Source organism: Alosa sapidissima, chromosome 18 (assembly GCF_018492685.1).
Source record: "Alosa sapidissima isolate fAloSap1 chromosome 18, fAloSap1.pri, whole genome shotgun sequence".
Lineage (NCBI taxonomy): Eukaryota > Metazoa > Chordata > Actinopteri > Clupeiformes > Clupeidae > Alosa > Alosa sapidissima.
In genome coordinates, this window is record NC_055974.1 from 3248438 (window position 1) to 3263437 (window position 15000).

Below are 15000 nucleotides of genomic sequence, written 5' to 3' on the forward strand. Positions count from 1 at the left end.
GTATATCATTTCAACAGAATGATATACAGATGTTGTCATGTCAGCACTATTAGTTTACTGCCACGTTGTCTTAATCACCCTCACACACACAATCACAACACATGCATGCAATGAGAAAGAGAGAGAGGGGGCAGCGGGAGAGAGAGAGAAAGAGAGAGAGAAGGAGAGAGAGAAAGAGAGAGAGAGGTGGCTATGCCGTATTTGGCCAGTTTTTTTTGTTCTTTATATAAACTGTGAATTGTATATATTACAGACACATGATTTGTGTAAAGATGGTGGAGGATTTATTTTTTTAACAAAACATTAATCTTCAGCCAGAATATTTCACTGTGACCCGCCTGTCAACACGCTCACACACACACACACACACACACACACACCAACAGGCATCTGAGGACAAAAACTGAGGACAAGATGCAGGCAACACTACTCTACTGATCTATGACCTATGCTCCTCACACACATAGCCTACATACAAACACACACACCAACGTTGTGACAGAGCGCACCGTGTCTGTCACTTTGGCGGGCACATTCCCGCCAGTTTAGGAACAATGGGACCTGAGTTTATTTTATAAACGGGACATTTGGTAGAGATATGGACTGGGTGATTAATTGACATGTTATAAACGGGACATTTGGTACTGGGTGATTAAATGACATGTTTCTAAAATGCATATGTTGAAAATGGCAATGTATTGTGAATTAACGTTGGAACATTGAGCATGCCGTGTCCAAAAGGAGCGCTACAGTAAATGGTTAGTTGTGTGAAGCATAACGTCAGGGCAGTTGGAGGATTTCTTGTGTGCACATTTTACATCTTAGTGGGATCGCTTCAACTGTGTTTGTATGTTGGACTTTGTAATTTGCAAATGAATGTTTACCTTACCTGTTGCATGCCAGTCTTCCGGGGTGTAGGAGGTGGGCCTCATTTAAATGGTCGGGATGGGCACCCGTAAGGGAAGTGCTCATTTAGGCAGGGGTGTTTGGGACGATTTTTCTTTGTGTTATTTTGGGATTGCAACGCATTGTTGATGTCTTGTCTTCACATTAAAGTTAGGAAGTAGTGTGATGCGCTTATGCAGTGTAGGGGTTCTAAGATCGTGTCAATGTGATGACTGATTTGTGATCAATTGTGTGTTTTGGTTGTGACCATAATAATGTTAGAAAATGTTGTCGAACGCTTCATTCAAGGTTCGCCTTTGTCATGAGAGGTCGTAGGTGTCGAGATTGTTATTCTGCAGGGCCTAGTCATGGTGGCCATTTTCCCATGTTTGTTTTCTGTCTTTTATCAGTGTTTTTGTTTATTCTTTATTTGTATTGTTTTGTCTCCTAAACCTGCCGGTAGCTTACAAATAAAAATAAGAGGAATTACTCCAACTTTAGTTTCAATGCCTGAGTCTTTTCATCCGCTCGGACACTCACATTACTACACATACACACACACACATACACACATAAGAATACTTGCATCACCAACAGCTCAATAGTGAGTGATCATGTCAGCAGGAACTGAGCTGGAAATGACCTCTATGCTTCTGCATACCTTTGCCACACACATACACACACAGAGAGAGAGGGACACACACACACACACACAAACACAAACACATTATCTCTCACACAAATTTCTCTTTCTGTTTGTTCATTGTTAGATTTCTCTTCCTAATTATCATAGCTTTATACTTAGGGAAGCATTCTTTCAACACTATTTAAGTGATTACAATTCTGGGACATTGTTAACTATATCAGTATCACATCATATTATCAGTATTTGTCGTATTTCAGATGTATCTGATGTGTAAAGAAGTATGTATATGTGTAAAAAAGATAGATTTCTAGAGTACTGAAAACATATTACAACAGATTAGTCTTTTCTATTAAATCTGCCAATTCAAAACAGTGGTTCACACACACACACACACTCTCTCTCTTTGCAAATGATACAACCTGCTCTGCTCTGCTGATGGCATCAAAGGTCTTCACAGAAATCCTGTCAGTCCAAGCACACACACCCACACACCACACCCACAAACAGAGAGACAGAGAGAGAGAGAGACATGTAATATATTGCTGTGAATCTGCAATTAAATGCATTGGGTCTGTTTGACAAACATGCACCATCAGTGAGCCAAAGCCATCATAACTATTCCAGACTAGATGGCAGATAACTGGCGATAATTGATATGGTCACCAATGTTAGCTAAAGTGTTGGTACCTTTCAGTGGACTGGAGGACTCACCACAGCCACCCTTGTCAGTACCACCAGAACAGTCTTTCTCTCCATCATACAAGAGGCCCTGTAGAATGCAGCAGTCTAGTCATCACAGAGATGGATCCAGGTAAAGTGGCCTTGAAGCTGAGACTGTGCTGTCCCATCACACACATACCTCTGGTCAATACACACACCTGAGCACACTACAGCTGGCCTGCAGAAAATGATAGAAAGCGCCAGCACCCATGTGCAAGAGGATTTAAGAATTGAACACAGCATATCAAATGTGCTGGGCAACATAGCTATGGAAAACAAACAATAAGGTACATGTACAGTAACTGAATAAATTAAAATAGACTAGTTTCTTTTCACCCCTCAAGAGAGAAATATTGGCACTGTTAACAGTCATTTTAGCAGCCTAAACATGTGCTAACCAGCATAAATGGCATGTTACAAAGGCATGGAAGAGCAGACAAGCATGACTATTAACCTTAAAGGAGAAATCTCAACAACATTCTATTTTTTTTTGTAATCAACTTGAACTGACAAGAGGGTAAGGGTGATAAGAATAGCCAAACTTTTCCGATACTTACCTCTAAGCTTCAAAGCTTTTGTTTGCTTGACCTTGCAATTTTACAATGGTTTTACATTTACATGAATATTTATATTTTTATTTAAGCTGCATGCATCAATTGATTTTTCTTTTAACCCATTTCTTGTTATGCCTGCTGAAACAATGTTCAAAACATTTGATATTCCCATCAAAAAAAACCCTTTTGGAACAGGTTTAAACATTGCTTAACAGCAATTCCTCCTCATTCTTGGAATGTTCTGGGAAGGTACACCATATCATAAAAACATATAATCTCTCAGGTCAGCTTCACCCAACATGACCCAACAGACCCAACATGACCCAACATGGCTAAGTTCGAGGGTGACGACGCCTGACCTTTGAGGCCACCCTGCTGCTGAGGAACCCACAGGTCAAAGATGAGATAACTGTGAGGAACTAGGGCACCCAGAGAGCTTAACATGCATGTACTAACTGACAAAATACAGGGCTTTTTATTTTATTTACACTACTGTTCAAAAGTTTGAGGTCACTCAGAAATGTCCTTTTTTAGACCATTTTTGGCCATTGCAATAACACCAAATCAATCAGAAATACAGTGTACGGTTGTTACGGTTGTAAATGTTTTTAGCAGGAAATGGTTGATTTTGAATGCAATATCAACATAAATGTGTCTTGTGTCCCAATGGCATGTTGTGTTTGCCAATTCAAGTTTAGCATTTTAAAAAGGCTAACTGATCAGTACAAAGATATTTTTCAATTTTATTAGCACGGCTGAAAACTGTTGCCAGGATTTAAGAAGCAATACAATTAGCCTTGTTTAGGTGAGTTGAGTATCTAGAGCATCAGCTATTGTCGTTCGATTTTATGACACAAAATGGCCAGAAACAATTAACTTTCTTCTGAAACATGTAAATCTATTCATGTCCTGAGAAATGAAAGCTATTCCATGTGAGAAATGGCCAAGAAACTCAGGATCTCATACAATGCTGCGTGTTATGTCTTTCACAGTAGAGCTCAAACTGGCTTTACCAGAATAGGAGCAAGGGGGGTAAGAGGAGAGAGAGAGGCCCCAGTACAACTGAGCAAGAGGACACAGACATTTGAGTGTCTAGTTGGAGAAAAAGACGTCTTACAGGCCTTAAACTGGCAGCTGTGTCAAATAGTACCTGCAAAACACCAGTGTCGGTGTCAACTGAGGAGATGCTGGCCTTAGACAGATTTGCAGAAGAAAGACAAAATAACTCAAACAGTTGACAGAGAAAGACTTAAAGAAACTGTTAGGAACAAGGAAGAATATTTGTAAGATGACCAAATGCTGGAGGAGTGATTGATTCCATATGTCAAGCATTGTAAAGGGAGTGTGATGCTCTGGGGTGAAATGTCTATGTGGGTTTGTGTATGTTCCAACTACGATATATCATAGAATAATGCATACAGGAAGAATAGTTATAAGAATATAATAATTAATCAAGCAGAAAAGACACACTGACATTAACTCCTTCAATTGATAAATGTGCTGATGGAGGTTTAATCTGTTGAAGCCCTACAAGTAACAGCACCATGAATAAATGGCAGAAAAAAAATCTGGGGAGTGGCTACCCCCCCCCCCCCCCCCCCCCCCTTGCTACGCATTTCAAATACATCAATAACGCTGTAAAATGGTTGTAATCCTTGATACTACAATACAACACAAAGTTTCTGACCTGCAGTTATGAGGATGAGGTCTACAGTTGCTCACACAGATGCACACGCACACAACTAAACATTTGGTTGGCAGAATGCTGCGATGCTTCCTGCACCTTTAGCACTGCAGAAACCTCCAAACAGGCGTCAATTCATCATCAAAACGCATCTCACAGAAGTTTTCTGCATGAAAGCCCTAGCGTAAAAAGGCATGGCATTAGATTTCGTATAAACAGCTTTTTCAAGTAATCTGGCCAGCACGGAAGTAGTTGTTGAAAACCGCAACTGGATCAGATTACGACAACATAAAACGTGCAGACATCTCGATAATAGGCTATATTATACTTCTTTAAAACAGAATATACTCTCTCTTTTAAACTGAACTGAACTACCGTATGATACTATATGCTGGGCGGTTCTTGTCAGGGTGCGCGCGAGTCAGTGGCGCTCCATCCTGGTGCAGGTGCTGATGTTGAGAAATGACCACATGCTCTCAGGTGATGTCGCGCGTATAAAGTGCGCACGCACGCATGAAGCAAAGTCTTTGCTTGGGAGGACAGGGGCGATCTGTTGCGGGGCGGTGGAGGGTTCTCCGGTTTCCTTTAAATGGGCGATCAGGTCGACGTTTTTTTTCTCTCTTCTTCCTTCGCGAGGGGGAGGGGACGAGAGTAGATCCAGTCTAAACTAGTCTGGTACAATGCGCCGGCGTTAAATCAACACATGGCCTTGGCTAAAAATGCACCCATGTATTGCACGCAATGCAGCATCCTAAATTGCATAATGCCATTTCAATATTAGGCATAGTCACATATGTAAACTAGCCTATGTTAGTAAGCTGATCGGCCAAACCCTCCAGGACACTTCTGAGACAAACTTCAAACAGACTAGCCATTGTTGTGCGCACCAGCCTATGGGGTGGGGATACTGACAGGTGCCGATGGCTCGCTGCAGTCTCGTCATCTGGCTCTCGGAATGGGACCCGGTCATCAGCGCTCAAGCATCACAACTCGTCATAATTGGGCGTGTTGAGAGTAGGTTAGCGGCGGACCCACACATCGTTGTAGGATAGAGAGAGTGGGATAGAGAGAGGAAGCGTGCGAGAGATGGGGAGTGATAGAGAGAAAGGGCGGGCTAGGTGAGAGAACACCCCTGCCGGCTCACCCGGCACTGACTGCACTGCAGCAAAGCTGTCACTCGAGGCAACAATTCGCCCAGCCCAAGCCCCGTCACCCCAATGAGAGATTATCGCGCCGGACATCCTGTAATCAGTGAACACGCGACATTCCCGCTCGGGGCTTCCTCTGCCCCGTACGCCGTCCTCAAATCAACCGCTTGCGAATAGGTCACGGGCAAATTAGAAGCCAGATAAGCCTGAGAGCCAGTCAGACATGAGACGAGCGGTACCGGTACACAGTCTAGCCCAATTCCCCTCCCCACACAGACACCGCAACACTACCATCATGAGCCACTGTGCGCCATGCGCCTTGCTGCCACACCTCCCCCAACGCACACATGTGTGGAATTTCGCCGGCTGACTATACAGCGGAGCGATTTTTTTAAAAGAGAAAAAAACGGCATAGCTTATGTGAAAGAGAAAGGCACAGAGGGGGGTAAAAAGAGAGACGTCAGGGTGTTTCTCTGTGGGCGCCTCTCCGCCTTTCGCGGTCACGTGGTGTGGAGCACTGGCCAATCTGTAGATTGCAGCATCGAGCCCAACCCCAGAATCTGAATGCGGCCCGCACCGCACATTTATATACGGTTTAAATTTCACCAACAAGTCTTGGTCGCGAGCAGAGCTCAGGGTTGCAGCAGAGCATCTGCCCTTTCCCCCCTTTCCATAACAACAAAAAAGCATCATCCATCACCCTTTTGTTTATTTTATTTCTCGCTTACCCAGTTTATTTGAGGCCATTTGCATGCATTGTTCGTCTCCTAAAATGGTTTGCGAGACTAAAATAGTAGCGGATGAGCATGATGCCATACCCGGGACCAAAAAAGATTCAATCATTGTTTCCTCCTCACAAATGTGGACTTCCACGCCCGCGCCGGCTACCAGCGCACTGGAGAGCAAGGAGCCGCGGGGAGATGCAGTGTTCATTCGGGAGTTCGAGCGTGCCGACCACGGCGAAGTGAGGCGCATCTTCTGCGAGGGTATCATGGAGCGGATCCCGAATACGGCCTTCCGAGGGCTACGGCACCAGAATCAAACCCAGTTTCTCTACGCGATGCTCACTCGTAAGTCAGACTGCACCTGACTGGTGCTGGTCAGTTTGTAGTGGAAACAGATGTGCCTTATCATTCCGATATAGTGTCATTAAAATATAGCAATAAGGCGTAAAGCCAATGGATTCGGGTTTTTTTTTTTGTCGCAACATCTGCATCCATTTAGGCGGTTCGCACAGACGAGCAACCGGTTCGGATGACTGACTGAATTGTCATAGTTGCATTGTGGGGTTAGACCCATCGATGATGCCAACATCATAGCCTACTCCCGTGCAGACAGATTTTGCCGGTAGGCCGTCAGTGTGCGTGTGTGCTTGGCTGTGCCGGTAAATGCCTGCGTAGACTACCGTCTTGACTCATGCTTGAATGAATGAATATTAGTGTGTGTGTGTGTGTGTGTGTGTGTGTGGGGAGAGGGGGTTGAAACGTGCTCCCTCCCCATGAGTGTGCGTATGCCTCGAAAAATGAAATTCCTCCCTCTCTCTTATACGTGTCTTTCACTCTCAGAAAAGCGATAGACAAAAACTGATAATAGAGACTGCTGCACACTGGAAAACAGATCCATATAGTTTTTGAAACCGAGTGAAGACCAGTTCATGCACCCCGGCTTTGTTTGAGTAGATACCCCCCTCCTCATATCCTGCACACTAGGCGCTCAATTAACGCCCACGAAGGGTCAGTCGGTACATAATGCGCTACATTATCCTGGTTGGAATCACCAAACAGCAGATCTTTATCGACCTATTAATTTAATATCGCAACATAATTTTAAAAACCTAGGTACCGGTAACTTTAACCATCATGACGCCTCCAGCGAGTTATCCAGACACGTCGCACAGTCCTTCAGCAACTGCCAGGCATGTATCATCAAAGATTAACTAAACGCTTTTAAAACGCTGGCAAACTACAGTCGTGAGGTTGATGTCGCTGAGAATGGTGAGTGATTTTATGGGCTGTGTTTACAATGCACATGCCACATCGTGGTGCAGCGGAGTGCGAACATTGCATGCCATGGTAACCCAAGCAATGCATGTTCCCTTGCGCTCTGACGCGCCCCCGTGTGTTTAAAAAGAGTGAAAACGGCTCATGCAGGCAGTAATGGAATCCCATCCCTGCAGGCTGCACTGCTGTCTCACGCTCCAAACTTCATCAGCTCCTGTGTTGTAGGCTAAACACAGCGTTTGTCCTCAAATAAACTGCCATATGTGTCTTGTTCTCTAATTATGTTTTCTTTTCCCCACCTCATGAAATGTCCTTACAGGTTTAAATACAACTAGTAAGTGTTTGCCCCTAAAAGTTCCTAAGTGTAGAGGAAGAAGGAAATAACATTATTATAATATATAGATAACATACTGTGTTGTGTGGACAATGCTCTTCCCTCCCCGAAATAAAGGTATGGTTTCTCTTTCCTGACAGGTATCGCTCACTTCTCTCCCTTGTCTCCTCAGTCATGTGCTACATGGTGACCGATTCTCTCGCGCTGACCTGCTGCACCCCGTTCCTCCTGATGGGGGCGCGCTACTACTACAGCCGCAAGGTCATCCTCGGATACCTGGACTGTGCGCTTCACACCGACATGGCGGACATCGAGGCCTACTACATGAAGCCAGCAGGTGAGAGGGGTCGGACGTGAAGGGGGTGATGGTTGTCAACTGGTGTGTGGGGTGGAGAGGTCAGGGGGTGAGAGGGTTAATGCAAAAGTGAATGTTCAGGAGATTATACATGGGGCAACTTTTTCCAGAATATTGCTGGGCAGTGCTCCTGAGTACTGTTGATTTGGCACATTCCCATTGATATAGGCCCTACATTACAGGGCAACCTTTTTTGGAGAACTTAAGTCATTAGAAGGCAACTTTTCATAAATGATAATCATCCAAGCAGAAGACATGGAACCAGTTATGCCCAGCAAAATTGCTCTAAAAGTTGCCCCATGTACCTTAAAGGGCAAGGTGGTGATACATGAGGCAACCTTTTGAGCAATGTGGCCACAAGGTCCTTGTGTTTGGATGGGATAATTAGGAAAAATTGCTTACTGGTGATTAAAAGCTCCAGATAAAAGTTGTTGCCTAGAGCCCCAACAACATGCAAAAGTTTTAATGTATATCATGACCTTTAGACATGAGGATAAGTGGATACCAAACTGTTTATCCAATGATAGCCCCACCACTGTTTCAATAGAACACAATGTGTGCATTTGTAAACCAAGAGGTGAGTATGTAAGTATAGTACATAATGGGGAGAAAGGGGAGGGGATAGCATAAGAATCATTCTGATCTGAGTATTTACAGCAGAGAGTTACAGCATAGGGTTGCAAAGAGTACCACTAGACATAAGTGTTGGATATGACAGGGATATGAGGTGGAGGTGAGTTAGTGGTAAAAACACCGACAGTGAAAAGGTATAAAAAGGTGCCAGGAGAGAGAGCTGAAAAGTTGAAAGCCAAAAGGGGAGAGGGTGAAAGGTACATGTGAGGAGAGCCAAGACTGAGGGCCAAGTTAGGGCAGGCAGGTCAATGCCTGAAGGTAAAGCGGGTGCAAAGGTCAGACGGAAAGACTCAAGGCTGAAAGTGAGACATGGAGAGGGTTTTTGAGTCAGACATGAGGACTCACAAAGGTTGAACTGAAGTTAGTTTGACTACACACTTCATAAAGAGTAAAGGATCAAATACACACAAATAATATATAAACATGTATAAAACATACATTAAAATTCATAAGCTTTTCTGTTTACCTTTATATAATATAAACAGATTTCTGAGAAGAACTCTTACAGGGTTCTACACTGGTCGCGTAACTGAAGCGTTCCGTTCGCGACGCGTAAAATCCATTTTACGCAAGACTGGTCTATTTTTTTTTTAAATGTACACGCCACTATTATGTCTGGTGTAGCTACTTCCATTGATTATAGTGGAAGCTAATTGTTGCAACAGAGGCAACGTGAACGGAACACTTCAGTTACACGCCTGGTGTAGCTTCCCTGTTAAGCTGAATAGGAGAATAACCATTGCCATTGCCACCAATTATGACAACACCAGAGCCTTATAGCTCTGGACAGAGCCATATAAAGGTAGAGTTGCGACAACTCCATTGACGCCAATGTTCCATTTTTTTCCAACAATGGCAGCTAATGGAAGAATCAAATAGTTCCCGGATGTTAACAATTAATAACAGCAGTGCAGTTACAGCAGTATAGACTGTTTGTAGCCAACATTTCAGACTCAGATTTACATTCCTTTGCCTCATCCGAATAATAATAATAATAACAGTAATAGTAGTAAAGCAATAGTAGGCTATCAATAGCCTAATTATAATAATAAAGGATTTATGTATCGACTATGACTTTTCTGCTGCTCAGTCTTTATCAGTTCCTCATCAAATAAATTAAAAGAGGCTAAAAGCCCAATAAATGTGCCACACGTAATAGCCGAATATAAGATAACCCTATCCCATTTCAATTAGGCAGCACTACACCACCACGAACAAGCTGTCATTACGTTTTTGCGTTATAGGCCTACAACTTTTATGATGTGACGTTTCTTGGGCATTTATGGTGCATTCAGGGCACTTCGGAATGACAAGGACCGCCCCCATGGCTACTTTGTTTTTCCGAAAGCAAGTGTTCATGTGCTTTGCTGTCGGAATGTGTGACAAACACGGATGCCACAACAAAGGTTAAAACATACACTCACTAATCCTAAACAAACAACTGTATTTGCTTAAAATATTGTGTAAGACACTCGTGAAAGAAAGATATGCAGCTTTCAAGTGACAAAAACGGCAAATTCCCAAGTTCACATTAAAACTGTTGGACACGAAAGGCCACATAGACTACAAACGAACTACAACGTGACGACTAAAGTGATGACGAGCCCTGACCTCTCCTAGCGTTCATGGGCTTCGGAAAAACCTTTCTCCGAGTGAAAACATCATCATTCCGCGTCATTCACGTCACTTGTGTGAGTCAGAGGTCGGAAACTGGGGCTAGATTTTGGTAACAGAGTTGCCCAGTTAGGGGCTCGTCATTCGCACTCGTCTGAGCTTTTTAGCGCCGTGTTCATCAGGTCCCGAGACACCCGTCTGAGCCTCCATGGACCATGTCAACAATGAATAAAAATTGGCTTATTATTAACGATTGTTATCAATTTGAGCGAGTATGCTACACATACATTTTTTTTTATAAAGATACAGGACTGCTGCAGACAATGACCTGCCAACCACCATAATGTGCATAAATAGCAACCCAAGATAATGAACTTGCTGTCCTTATAAAAAAAAAATGGTCTCGGCATTCACATGCTTAGTCCAATGGTATAGTGAATAAAGCAATTAGCCTAATAAATAAAATATTTGTCTCACTCAGTACATAGGCTATACATCTCGTAAATTGGTAAGCCACAGAATATCCCAGCGTCACGATTATTCCAATCCACGATTATTCCAATCCAAGATTCCAATCTATCCCACGTAAATATGAAAAAAAAATTCTACTGACATGCTTCCTGGTGACATAAAAACACAAATGGTTTCTCTTGATAAGGCTGACATAAGAGGCAAATGACAAATTCAAGGTCTTAAAAGGTTAATGCTTCTTTCCAATTTTTTTTTTAATTAGTGAGTGAGTGCCCCCCCACCCCACCCCCACCCCACCCCCACCCCCAAATCTCACTCCAAGCTGAGCTCAAAACTTGAGAACCCTGGATAATAATAATTTCCTTACAGTAACGTAAACGTTTCTTCAGTTAGGAGCAGTAGCCTACTGTTTTTTTTTTATGTTGCATTCATTTTCATTGGCAAAAGCTAGCCTAATATGCATAAGAACCCATAGAGCTGCACAGTCCCGCCCACAGCCAAAATGCGGTTAGGTGCCGGATGTAAGATTCCCATTCATTTGTCCCATTAACGTTTGGAAAAATCCTTATCTAAGGAGTTTTACAGCATGTCTTAGGCTAACCAGCTACGGCATAACTCATAAGCATACAACATATCATTTCAAGTGAAAAAACGAAGAGAAAATCCAAAAAAAGTCAATAAAAAAAAAAGGTACAAGACTGTGTACATATTTTCATTTCCGAGCGAAGGAACTACTCATCCCATAAACCACCGCACCTCACTGAATAATATAGGCAAAATCGGCGTGATTTATTTTGCCATTTAAACCATTTCCAACCGGCGACAGCACGCAAACCCTTTCCTCCAAACAGTGATTTTTATATAGTGAATGTGCAGATAATAGTTATTTCAGGAGTAATCGTGTAAATAATAGTGTTTTGATATTGAATTTTATATTTATCATCGTGTATTTTATGTTGTGTGTGTGTGAAAGCGGTTAACGTTAGCAACATGGTGCAGTGCTACCTGTCATCCTATGCTGTCATCACTGCTCAGTCGGGCTGATGCATGGACCGGTGCATGGTCTGCTCTTGGTGGTAGGCTTACAGCGAATTTTCAAACCTGTACCAAAACACATTTTTATTCAACATCAAGTCTGCCTCAAAATACAACAGAGAAATCATGAACTCAAAATGTCATTGTGGGAAAAATAACCAAAAAAAAAACCAATGACTGCGTAACAGTGCAAATCAGACCTTTCAGAATAAGGATAATAGCCTAATGCTAATAACAAGCCTTTCCAAAATTATGGGTCATTAAGTAAGAATACAAAATAATTGTTAGATTAAGTAGATTATGTTAAAACGACATGGACATTAGGCCGAACTTCCGACGTATTTTTTTTTGCAAACACGCTGGCTCTGCCTGCTGCGCTGCCTGCACATTCAATGTCCTCGGCTTCGCGAAATCAGTGCATATTCGCACCTAATTATAGAACGTCAAAAAGAAACAGTAGCCGGGCTGCATCCAGACACTTAGCTGCCGTCGGGGGCTGCATGCAGTCGACTCAACCTCTTTACGGACAGTTTTTAATGTTTATCAGAAAATAACTACTCAGTATTCTGATTGAGTATAATTTTCGGGACAATTAGGGCAGAATTCGGGATTCAGGACAACTGCTTGGATATCGGGACTGTCCCGAATTTTTCGGGACGTCTGGTCACCCTATTGGACCACAGTTTATTCAGTTCATTAATTTGCCGTGAAATATTACACAAAATGTTCATTAAATGCACAAAGAAGTATTCCTAGGTTAATGATTGATATGAATCATACAGTATGAAGGCTACAGTAGTCTAGCTAATGTTAACTAGCAGCATTAACGTTACCAACCTCCCTGCTTAACTCACCACAACTTTGTAGGTCTTGTCCCTTATGCTGGCCTTTACAAAACCCACAAGCTGACTCTTGGACACACAACAGTCAATAATGTGACCCGATTTAAAGTGGCTTTCACCCCTTTGGACACTGACTAAAACATAATATATTTCATACCTGTGTTGCAGCATGTAGGCTAATGTTAGCTGCATTATGTAATGACATACAATGTCAGAACATAATACAGTGGTCTATTTGATAGTGTATTGGCCCTGACTAAGTTTGTGTGATGTATAAACCACAATCCTTGTTGATACAAGTACCAATATTCGTCAAGAAAGTTTTTAATCACATTAAGATTTTCGCCATAGTCACTAGGCAGTAAAATACTCCGCCATCTTTGTCAATAGGCTTGTTTGAGATCGACTGAGTCTGACTTTGTCTGGCTTTCTACGTAAACGTGATCTTCAGAGGCTAGCCGGGAGGAGCTACAACAGAGGGCAGCTCATCCCGGACAGGCAGGCTACAGTCTGCCTGATGTGACTCGCGGGAGATATCGCGGAATTTTGTTGGCAATAAATACAGCAAAACTTTCATTCTTATTCTGACTGACGAAATAAATTCTTATGATGTAGTTTAAATAAACCACTGTTGTCATACAGTTAACAGGCCTGCATTGTAGCACATACATTCAATATCAAGTGTTTCCCCTATATGTGTGTCTATCTATTTAGCCAACAGCCGAAAATAACAGAATATCCAAACGTTTTCAGTAGGCTAGCCTACCATTGTTGCAGAAATCACATATAAGAAGGTATTCCTTCGATTTCTGTTCATTTTCGCATATTCCAACATAAGGAAGCAGCATATGACACTCCCGTCAAAATCGTTATGAGGAGATTCCTCCAAAATGGCCCTATCACATCTTTGAACTGACGTCATGAGGGCGTGTTTCAGCTCGTGCAGCTCGTGGAAGGCAACTGCGAGATCTGTCTGCAGGCTAAGACTCCCGCGATATTTTAAGGTCATGTGACATGGTGTCACGGTGGTAAGTCCCTCCCCGGCTGACAGAAGTCTGATAAAATTTCTAACCAGTAAGCATTGCGTCCATCCCAGTATGCATTGTGTTCAACCCAGCATGCATCACATCAAGTCAGATCTGCCAGAGCCTGTCTACGGAGAGCCTGGCCACTCCGTATTAAGTGCCATTGCAGTTCCACCAGAGTTCCACTGGGGGCGATCGCCATGAGTGCAGAATGAATGGGAGTCAATGGAGCTAGACGGCTAAATTTGTCTCTTTCACCTGATTGTCGTTGACAAATCTCAGATTTGATTGTAGTTTGTATAACTTCAACATGGGTTATAGGTCAAAAGTTAAATGAACGAGTACTTATGTCCTTCTGATTTCTTACAGGTTGGGTCGTTGTTGCCCATAACATGCTAGCATTGTGCTAATGAATGACGTCATTGACACGTTTGAAAGGCTTTTTAGAACAATTAAGTGACTTTAAAAAATATAATACTCAACCAAGTGTATTTTTCGAATACAATATTCAAATTACTTGAAAAAAATTTATAACCTCAAAAGTGGATTTTGAGGGCTACAGCTCCATTCGCCTTATTCACCCGGTGGCCATTACGAGTCTGAGGGGTACAATTGTCATTACACCTCAGTCCAGCAGATGGTGGTGGTAATGCACTCCGTTTGCAAACTGCTAAAAAACAATTCACTGAAGAAGAAGAACAGGCCAGTGAACCCTTCTTCTTTAATCAGTGAGCTTTTTTCAGCAGTTTGCAAACGGAGTGCATTAACACCACCATCTGCTGGACTGAGGTGTAATGGCAAGTGTACCCCTCAGCCTCGTTATCGCAGCCGGGTGAATAAGGCGAATAGACCTCCATGCATTCTGAACTTGTGGACGAGCGCCCTCATGTGGAACCCCGTGATCCTTTCCGGATCCCGCCCCGACTCTCTCTCCCACTCGCTTCCTGTCATTCTCCACTGTCCTATCGAATTAAAGGCATAAAAAGCCCAAAAAAATATACTTAAAAAAAAAAAAAAGAAACCGGAAGTTTTCCGAGAGTGGCAGTTCTCCCCT

The 15000-nt window shown here is 42.8% G+C and overlaps 1 protein-coding gene and 1 long non-coding RNA gene across 3 annotated transcripts in view; one reads left to right on the top strand and one right to left on the bottom strand.

Annotated features, from left to right (window-relative positions):
• Positions 1–261: 261 nt before the first annotated feature.
• LOC121689724 lies at positions 262–5619 on the bottom strand. Of its 2 annotated transcripts, none has more exons than XR_006024856.1 (3): positions 4493–5619; positions 2243–2429; positions 262–1993 (listed from the first exon to the last, which is right to left on the bottom strand). It is a non-coding gene; the product is annotated as an uncharacterized LOC121689724 (long non-coding RNA). The 2 variants fall into 2 exon arrangements; XR_006024855.1 differs by having other exon boundaries at positions 2219–2429; positions 4493–5617.
• Positions 5620–5635: 16 nt separating this feature from the next.
• Positions 5636–15000, top strand: part of nat8l (N-acetyltransferase 8-like) — a 26028-nt gene continuing 16663 nt past the window's right edge. The window contains exons 1-2 of the mRNA XM_042069795.1: positions 5636–6707; positions 8144–8308. Coding sequence (XP_041925729.1) covers positions 6389–6707; positions 8144–8308 — 484 coding nt within the window. The 5' untranslated portion in view covers positions 5636–6388. The remainder of the gene's footprint in view (positions 6708–8143; positions 8309–15000) is intronic.